Source organism: Chlamydomonas reinhardtii, chromosome 7, assembly GCF_000002595.2.
Source record: "Chlamydomonas reinhardtii strain CC-503 cw92 mt+ chromosome 7, whole genome shotgun sequence".
In the NCBI taxonomy this organism is placed as follows: Eukaryota; Viridiplantae; Chlorophyta; class Chlorophyceae; order Chlamydomonadales; family Chlamydomonadaceae; genus Chlamydomonas; species Chlamydomonas reinhardtii.
The window spans coordinates 5,805,182-5,814,456 of NC_057010.1; the positions used below are offsets into that span (position 1 = coordinate 5,805,182).

Here is a 9,275-nt window from a genome sequence, read left to right on the forward strand (position 1 = left end):
CATCTCGTCGCTACTCCTCTCCTGCAGGCTTTTGCCAACGTGTGTATCGTGCACAGTTTGCACTCCAGCCGTCTAGCGCTAGAGCTGGAGAGTATAATTCGTAATCACTTAAGCTGTGTGCGTGAGCCGCGGGGATCTGTCGGGCCTGTGGGTTTGTTCAGCGCAAGGTCTCTTACACCGTTCCACCTTACGCCTGTGCCAGGCGAGTAGGCGCGGACCAAACACGTTGCATGGCTGCTCACAGCAAAGGACGTGCCCCCCATCGCCCCTAGCCCCGGCAGTAACTGGCCAGCCGCGGCCTGCTCCTCCAAGCCATCATCAGATAGTTGTGTGAGGTCCACGCCCTAGCCCTTCACCCCAACCTCTGCAATCAAGCTCCCTACCAGTGCCTGCCCCAGGCATTGCTAGGCAGCCCACCAGCCGCCTCAGTGCACCCCAACGACCCGCTTGTCGCGGTGTAACCGTTTGCTGCTACTGCCCGCCTGTGGCTGCGCATCCAAAGCGTCCCGCCCACGTGCGTGGCGCGGTCGCCAACACTTTCCCAGCCAGGCAGCGCGTCCGCCGCAACACTCAGTAACTCAGCCCCGCCACTCGCGCCGCCTCCTCTATCCTCCACGCTGACACCCTACATTACTGCTGGCTGGTTTTGGAAACAGCCACTGCCCTGCGATGCACCCTGTCCACACCGCACGACTGGAGTACTGGAGTAATGTCATTCCACCCCGTCCCTGCGCAAGGTGCTGGCCCCAGGCCTACACTGCATCTCAACGACATTTTTGTGTGATGCGGTGCCTTGCTCGTGCTCCGTCATGGCTGCATGCCGCAGTCGACACACGACGAGCCGCCGGCGTGAGTTAAGAACCAAGCACACTGAGATGCATAACCTAGATGATCCAATGCATTTGCAGCAGAAACGTAACGCCAGCACGAATAACCTGCGACACGACCCAGACACGAGCATGCAGCTGCAGGACCACACGAGGCACCATAGGTAGCGCCGCAAGCCCCTCATGCCACTCATGACGTGTCGCTCCGACTTCCTCTGCAGACTATGTGCGCATTCGTTTTATAAAGCGTCGTCAGTCGCTCTCCACCCGCTCCCCTTTGGCACCAGCGCGGCAGCCACCCACACCAGGTGCGGCCAGCAAAACCATGGTGTGCCCACCCCGCGACATGATGACCGTGGGCTATGCATCCAGCTGCCTCCAACAAGCCACCGGCTGTCCACCAGACGCAGATGCCTGGTAATCAGCCTGCCTTGGCCGCAGCGAGCTCCGGACCCGCCGCCACTCCGTGCGCCACAGACACAGACACGGGCACAGGCGCCGCCTGGCCGATGAGAGCCTTGGTTGACACGTACACCTGGTGGTGCAAACCGAGGCGGGGGCGTGGGGAGAGGGGCTTGCGGAGTTCAGGTCTGGGACAGGGCGGGACACGTGTACACGTATGTGCGGGCAGCGGTCCAGTGCGCCGGGGCCATGCGTGCACGGGTAAATGGCAGGTCCGCAGCTGCGCGTCACTGATTGGCCATGCATGGCCAGTCCGATGACCACACCAGCACCAGCCCTCGCTTACACACGCCATCGCTAAGCCGTTTGCCACGTCTGCAGCGGCCCCGCCACCTGCTGCCCCAGCCACTCCTGGGTTCTCACATTCGCAAGGACCCGCGTCACCCAGGTACCGTCTGCGCCGCCCTGCGCGAGCCAGCCCCGCCCCGCCCAACGCCCCACCCAACGCACAATGCTACACACCTGCTCCTTGATGGACATGAGTAGCGCCGCCGCCAACACCGTCTGCAGCATCTTTAGCCGCATTCCCTGTGGGGCGGGATTGGCGAGGGTTATGAGATGGTATGTTGCCCAGCCGGCAGCCCTTTCCCGGTCGCATGCTTCACCATAGCAGCACCGTCAGTTTACGATACAGCCGGGCCTGAACTTTTACCCACTCCATAGCCTTCTACGCAGCTCTCCAGCACACCACGGCCTCTCCCATGGCCCTCCCGACCCCAGGTCTCAGCCAGCCAGCCCCTCCCGCCCTCGCCCGCACAGACCTTGAAGAACGCCGCCAGCCCCTCCCGCCGCAGTATGGCCACCACCGCGTCCAGCACGCCCTTGTACCGGGCCTCTCGCGCCGTGCTGCTGTTCATGGCCTGTGAGTGGGGGGCGGGGATGGGGGTGGGGTTACATTAATAATAAGTTAAGGAAGGGGTCGTAAGGTGGGGGGGTGGTTTTACATGTGTGGGTTGGCGGCCGCATGGCTGAATGGCAATCAGCGCAAAGCCAACATCAGCCTGGCCGCATGCAGGGGACTGTGCGGCTGCGCCACAGCCAGTACCCAGGAGCACCGCCGCCGCCCCAGATGCTGCTATCTCACAACCCACATCCAGCGCACCCTCCCGGCCGCACCGTACCGTGCCGCCTCAGCCCAAATCCAACCCCAACCTGTGTCTGCACCTTCCTCTCTCCCCCGCCGCTCCGACCACCCCCCGGGCCCAACCTGCAGCCGGCTCTTGATGAGCAGCATGGGGTAGGTGATGAGCGTGGCGCCCAGCTTGGCCAGGGCCGTGAGCATGAACACGTCGCCCGTGGACAGCTTGGGAGGCCCGGCGCCGGGGCGGCCGCTGCATGGGGCGAAGAAAGACACCGTGCGAGAACACCAGGCGCAAGCATGAGCAGGAAGCAGGGTGCAGCAGACTTGTCAGTATGATATACGCTTGCCAATCCGCAGATGTGTGCGACCAGCTTCCCCATTTCCAAGTATCCCATCGAACACTGGATCCCGTTTATCGTACTTCGGAACCGGAAACGACTACGCCCCGCCCCACTTTTGTTCACCACCGTGTCACCAACCCTACCGCCTGCCGCCCCCTGCTCTCACCCCTTGGCTCCCGGCCTGCTACTGCTGCTGTTGGCCCTCATCTCCTGCAGCCGCGCCGTGAGCCACTCGTACATGATGTACTGCAGCGTGGGGTTGGCCACCATGACCAGGCTGGGCAGCACACCCTGCGTGTGTGTTTGTGTTTGTGTGTGTGTGTGGGGGGGGGGGAGGTGCAGGGGGCGGGAGGAAGGCGAGGAGTGTTGAAGCAGGGGCGAGGCAGCGGTGAAGGGGGACAAGGGGGGTGGAGCAGCGGGGCAGCGAGTGGGATGCAGGCGTGCGTTAAGGAGGAGCCGGAGGTAAAGCGGAAGGGGGAGGGGAGGGAGAGGCCAGACCGGGAAGTTGGGTGGAACAGGATCCCTGTGCAAGCCCCTGCGCACCCGGCCCCTCCTCCTGCCCTCTACCGCCTGCGCACCTTCCAGAAGCCCACCACGCCGCCCTCCTTGTACACCTGCGCCGCCACCTGCCAGGCGCTGCGCTGCCGCACCGCCAGTTCAGGGTGCCGCTGCAGCGCCTGCAGCTGCGTGGCCACAACCCAGCTGCCGGTGGGGAGGGAAGGGCCGCACAAGGGAAGGGGCGCGTGTGTGTCAGAGCTTAGACCTCAGCAAGCATTCCTGGCAGATCGGCAGGCGATCATGCAGGTCAGCTGCCCGAAGAAGTGCACAGTTGCTGCACCATTGCGTGGGATACCCGGGATGCGGCACCGTGCGGTACGGTACCCCACTACCCCCAAAGCACGGAACGGACGCACCACCGCCTCGGTGCCCGCCAACAACATTACTAGCCCCCTTAAGACAGTGTGGTGACGCTCACACAAGAGCACCGCTCTTGGCATCAGCCTGGAACTACTCACACAGGCGTGGTGATTAGCACATTGCCGCAGCCGGCCAGCCCCGCCACCACAAGCGACCCCGCCACGCCGATGGCCTCGCTGCGACTGGCGGCGGCGGCCGTGGCGGCGGCGCTGGCCACCGCGGCTGCACTGGCGCCGCGGGCTTTGAGCCGCGCGGCCGCGACCGCGTGCTTGTGCGCCTGCGTATGGATTCCAAGCAGGTAGGGTTGCGTGGGGAAGTTGAGTTCGAGTTTGCGCACGGCGGCACGTCCCTTTGGTCAGGGGGTCCCACCTGCGCTTGCTTGTCCACCCAGCCCCCGCCCTTTGGTGTTTGGACAGTCCCTTGAGGCCTTCCCAAGCCCTAGCCGCCGTAGCTCACCACTATGCCCTGCCGAAGCGCCGAGTAGAGGTAGAAGTAGACTGCCTGGCTGATGGCGGTCGCGGCCAGGCAGGGCCGTAGGCCAGCAAATAAGCTCCGCCAGCCACGAGACTCCGAGTACTACAGCATGAGTTGTGAATGGTTGCAATGGGTGGCATGCTGTTTAGGCAGGGCCGCGTAAAAACCTTCGCCACGGAGGCAACCGACACATGGCGCCAACCGAGTGCCTTCAACCCTCTCCCCACCCTGCCCCCAAGCTCCTGTGGCATCAGTCACTTACGATACATAGCTCACGCAGAGGCGAGGGCAAGAAAGCATACTTCTTCCGCAGCTCCGCACTCGCAAGCTCGAGTCCTTGTGAGTGCTCGAGCGCCTGCCAGGTCGACACGATAGCAAGCGGGTACGTCGCCGCAAGCGCTATTACCGAGCCAACAGCCCCTCCCACTGCTTCAATTGCTGCGGCCTCGCTGGCCATTTGTAAACTTTGTGTCTTCGGAATGTCTGTTTCTACATGCCGTGTGATACGTTCAAGCTACCACAGAAAGCTAGCACAAATGAAGAAGGGCAAGGGCTAAACAAACCGTACACCAGTTTGGCGCAAATGCACTTGATCCCACAATTCCAGCGACTTTTGCGACCGGCTCTCCACCGACCGCTTGGATGCTTGCGCCCGGTCGCTGCCCCAGCTACTTCCGCGGTGAAATAACAACGGTGAGCACTCTCAACCACTGCGAGGACAGCCCTAGCAACCGCACTGCGTAAGAAGTACAGCATCGATTTGCTGCATGTTGATTTTGGCGCAAATGGGGGGTGCAAGCAGTTTGTTTCTCTCAGACGCGAGCTAGCGCCCAAGCGCGCGATATGGGGGCGAGGAGCCACTATGTAGCTGTAACGATTGCATGAGTGGCGAATTTTACTTCGAGGGTCTAGGGTGCGAGCGGAGTGGGATTACCCCCCGAGGGGCACGCCATGCGCGCAGGCCCCATGCAACAGAAATTCGCCGGGCACCAACCCACGCACAGATAATTCATAGGACTACACCATAGCCATCAGAGACCGGCCGGGAACAAGCCCCGCAAGCGGGGCAGCATGGGCGCGACACCACCCTGCCGCGCCAACTCACCCCAAACACGCCCCAACCACTTGTGCGACACAAGGGCTACCATACAGTAGCGCGCGACACCTAATCGCGTGCGCCGGAGTGTGCGAGCAAACATTGTACGGCTAAGCTCGTTTGGGCCCTAGGACGCAGGGCCTGGCCTGGCATTTGGTGCATTCAATAGAGCATAGAAAACCGAGGCCACATATGTGCTGGGGTGCGCAAAGGTCGGCGGAATTGTGGGATCAAGTGACGTGGAAATGGATCTGGGGGACTGCGGGGTTTTGGGGTGTGTTGGGTTGGTGGCGTGAAGGGTGTGATTTGTGAGGAATTTATCGATGCATGCCAAGTTGCACGCCTTTCCCCTGTGTTTCCTACATGCCCCTGAACCCTCCCTTTGCTGGCTGCAGGCGAAGCGACAAGTGGTACCGCTGGTACCACCCACGGGGGCCTTGTGCCCAGGCCGTGGTGGCGCATGGTAACTATACACGTGGCGGTCATCGACATTGCTTTGTGCCGGCGCGCAGCACCCAGGATGTGCGGCAATCGCTGAAATGCAGTTGTGGGGTCCACACTCATACGGCACCCACGCCCCACAAAGCACTGATGCAGGGCTCCTGCAGCCGTCACGCCATGGGAATCAGCACATGGGCAGTGGCCTGTGCATACTTCTCTGTGGCCTGGCGGGGCATCTGGCCAGGGCGTTTGACTAGCGGCATGGGGCCTGCACGCCGGTACGGGGGCGCAGGCCCAAAATGATGCAAGGAAGCTGATGTGTTGCGTGAGGTGCGCAGCGGTTCCTGATGGACGTGGGTGCTGTCATGCGTATGTATGTTGGCTATGTGTGTTGTTCTTTGCGCCAGGGTGGTGTCGCCGCGCAGCGGAGCATTGGCGTTGATGCACGGGGCGTGAACATTGGGGCCCGCAATTGGGTTCGCGCCGGCACGGTCGCGGGCATCGCTGAAGATATGTTGGCGCGACCGGTCGCTTATGGTGCACGCTAATACCCGCATACTGTGCGTAAGCACCGATTGCAATTATAAGTTGCGCATGTAGATATCGGTCTTCTCCCGACATGCGCTCTGATGACGGGTCCATTTCCGCCAACTTAGGGTGAGAGTTAAGAGCCGGAGCCCTGTTGCCACCTGCAAAATGCCTTAGCAGCATGTGGCAACTATCTGCCCGAAGCAAGTTGCAAGCCAGCCCAGTTCAGGTTGCCACATGCCATGCTGGGTATTCCCAGCGCGCTAGCGCACCTGCTTGGGCAGCTCGCTATGGCTGCCGTCGACAGTTGACCCTGGTATGCCATCGCTAGAGTCGCAGCCCGCTCCGGCCAACCTCGCTCCTCCGCAACCGACACACGAACCCGACGTCACTTGATCCCACAATTCCAGCGACTTTTGCGACCGGCTCTCCACCGACCGCTTGGATGCTTGCGCCCGGTCGCTGCCCCAGCTACTTCCGCGGTGAAATAACAACGGTGAGCACTCTCAACCACTGCGAGGACAGCCCTAGCAACCGCACTGCGTAAGAAGTACAGCATCGATTTGCTGCATGTTGATTTTGGCGCAAATGGGGGGTGCAAGCAGTTTGTTTCTCTCAGACGCGAGCTAGCGCCCAAGCGCGCGATATGGGGGCGAGGAGCCACTATGTAGCTGTAACGATTGCATGAGTGGCGAATTTTACTTCGAGGGTCTAGGGTGCGAGCGGAGTGGGATTACCCCCCGAGGGGCACGCCATGCGCGCAGGCCCCATGCAACAGAAATTCGCCGGGCACCAACCCACGCACAGATAATTCATAGGACTACACCATAGCCATCAGAGACCGGCCGGGAACAAGCCCCGCAAGCGGGGCAGCATGGGCGCGACACCACCCTGCCGCGCCAACTCACCCCAAACACGCCCCAACCACTTGTGCGACACAAGGGCTACCATACAGTAGCGCGCGACACCTAATCGCGTGCGCCGGAGTGTGCGAGCAAACATTGTACGGCTAAGCTCGTTTGGGCCCTAGGACGCAGGGCCTGGCCTGGCATTTGGTGCATTCAATAGAGCATAGAAAACCGAGGCCACATATGTGCTGGGGTGCGCAAAGGTCGGCGGAATTGTGGGATCAAGTGACGTGGAAATGGATCTGGGGGACTGCGGGGTTTTGGGGTGTGTTGGGTTGGTGGCGTGAAGGGTGTGATTTGTGAGGAATTTATCGATGCATGCCAAGTTGCACGCCTTTCCCCTGTGTTTCCTACATGCCCCTGAACCCTCCCTTTGCTGGCTGCAGGCGAAGCGACAAGTGGTACCGCTGGTACCACCCACGGGGGCCTTGTGCCCAGGCCGTGGTGGCGCATGGTAACTATACACGTGGCGGTCATCGACATTGCTTTGTGCCGGCGCGCAGCACCCAGGATGTGCGGCAATCGCTGAAATGCAGTTGTGGGGTCCACACTCATACGGCACCCACGCCCCACAAAGCACTGATGCAGGGCTCCTGCAGCCGTCACGCCATGGGAATCAGCACATGGGCAGTGGCCTGTGCATACTTCTCTGTGGCCTGGCGGGGCATCTGGCCAGGGCGTTTGACTAGCGGCATGGGGCCTGCACGCCGGTACGGGGGCGCAGGCCCAAAATGATGCAAGGAAGCTGATGTGTTGCGTGAGGTGCGCAGCGGTTCCTGATGGACGTGGGTGCTGTCATGCGTATGTATGTTGGCTATGTGTGTTGTTCTTTGCGCCAGGGTGGTGTCGCCGCGCAGCGGAGCATTGGCGTTGATGCACGGGGCGTGAACATTGGGGCCCGCAATTGGGTTCGCGCCGGCACGGTCGCGGGCATCGCTGAAGATATGTTGGCGCGACCGGTCGCTTATGGTGCACGCTAATACCCGCATACTGTGCGTAAGCACCGATTGCAATTATAAGTTGCGCATGTAGATATCGGTCTTCTCCCGACATGCGCTCTGATGACGGGTCCATTTCCGCCAACTTAGGGTGAGAGTTAAGAGCCGGAGCCCTGTTGCCACCTGCAAAATGCCTTAGCAGCATGTGGCAACTATCTGCCCGAAGCAAGTTGCAAGCCAGCCCAGTTCAGGTTGCCACATGCCATGCTGGGTATTCCCAGCGCGCTAGCGCACCTGCTTGGGCAGCTCGCTATGGCTGCCGTCGACAGTTGACCCTGGTATGCCATCGCTAGAGTCGCAGCCCGCTCCGGCCAACCTCGCTCCTCCGCAACCGACACACGAACCCGACGTCACTTGATCCCACAATTCCAGCGACTTTTGCGACCGGCTCTCCACCGACCGCTTGGATGCTTGCGCCCGGTCGCTGCCCCAGCTACTTCCGCGGTGAAATAACAACGGTGAGCACTCTCAACCACTGCGAGGACAGCCCTAGCAACCGCACTGCGTAAGAAGTACAGCATCGATTTGCTGCATGTTGATTTTGGCGCAAATGGGGGGTGCAAGCAGTTTGTTTCTCTCAGACGCGAGCTAGCGCCCAAGCGCGCGATATGGGGGCGAGGAGCCACTATGTAGCTGTAACGATTGCATGAGTGGCGAATTTTACTTCGAGGGTCTAGGGTGCGAGCGGAGTGGGATTACCCCCCGAGGGGCACGCCATGCGCGCAGGCCCCATGCAACAGAAATTCGCCGGGCACCAACCCACGCACAGATAATTCATAGGACTACACCATAGCCATCAGAGACCGGCCGGGAACAAGCCCCGCAAGCGGGGCAGCATGGGCGCGACACCACCCTGCCGCGCCAACTCACCCCAAACACGCCCCAACCACTTGTGCGACACAAGGGCTACCATACAGTAGCGCGCGACACCTAATCGCGTGCGCCGGAGTGTGCGAGCAAACATTGTACGGCTAAGCTCGTTTGGGCCCTAGGACGCAGGGCCTGGCCTGGCATTTGGTGCATTCAATAGAGCATAGAAAACCGAGGCCACATATGTGCTGGGGTGCGCAAAGGTCGGCGGAATTGTGGGATCAAGTGACGTGGAAATGGATCTGGGGGACTGCGGGGTTTTGGGGTGTGTTGGGTTGGTGGCGTGAAGGGTGTGATTTGTGAGGAATTTATCGATGCATGCCAAGTTGCA

At 61.2% G+C, this 9,275-nt stretch overlaps 2 protein-coding genes across 2 annotated transcripts in view; one reads left to right on the plus strand and one right to left on the minus strand.

The window, feature by feature from the left end:
• Nucleotides 1-160: 160 nt before the first annotated feature.
• On the minus strand, nt 161-4,598 carry CHLRE_07g353300v5 (uncharacterized protein). The gene is made up of 9 exons (XM_043064603.1): nt 4,366-4,598; nt 4,086-4,205; nt 3,728-3,906; nt 3,290-3,413; nt 2,878-3,002; nt 2,497-2,620; nt 2,051-2,149; nt 1,752-1,817; nt 161-1,362 (listed from the first exon to the last, which is right to left on the minus strand). Exons 1-9 carry the CDS (start codon nt 4,558-4,560, stop codon nt 1,249-1,251), a joined length of 1,146 nt encoding a protein of 381 aa, XP_042923171.1. The 5' UTR covers nt 4,561-4,598; the 3' UTR covers nt 161-1,248.
• A 100-nt stretch (nt 4,599-4,698) lies between these two features.
• Nucleotides 4,699-9,275, plus strand: part of CHLRE_07g353325v5 (uncharacterized protein) — a 5,133-nt gene continuing 556 nt past the window's right edge. Inside the window, exons 1-7 of the mRNA XM_043064604.1 lie at nt 4,699-4,796; nt 5,595-6,488; nt 6,579-6,664; nt 7,237-7,279; nt 7,463-8,352; nt 8,447-8,532; nt 8,979-9,275. The exon at nt 8,979-9,275 is cut by the window's right edge and continues 556 nt beyond it. Of these exons, the coding sequence (XP_042923172.1) occupies nt 6,350-6,488; nt 6,579-6,664; nt 7,237-7,279; nt 7,463-7,605 (411 nt within the window). The 5' untranslated portion in view covers nt 4,699-4,796; nt 5,595-6,349 and the 3' untranslated portion in view covers nt 7,606-8,352; nt 8,447-8,532; nt 8,979-9,275. The remainder of the gene's footprint in view (nt 4,797-5,594; nt 6,489-6,578; nt 6,665-7,236; nt 7,280-7,462; nt 8,353-8,446; nt 8,533-8,978) is intronic.

Coding starts and splice junctions, on each gene's coding strand:
- CHLRE_07g353300v5 (XM_043064603.1), bottom strand. CDS start 4,560: ATGGCCAGCGAGGCCGCAGCAATTGAAGCAGTGGGAGGGGCTGTTGGC. Junction 3,907..4,085: donor CGCTTCGGCAGGGCATAGTG/GTGAGCTACGGC, acceptor ATCCATACGCAG/GCGCACAAGCACGCGGTCGC. Junction 2,621..2,877: donor AGCAGGCCGGGAGCCAAGGG/GTGAGAGCAGGG, acceptor CGCCCCATGCAG/CGGCCGCCCCGGCGCCGGGC.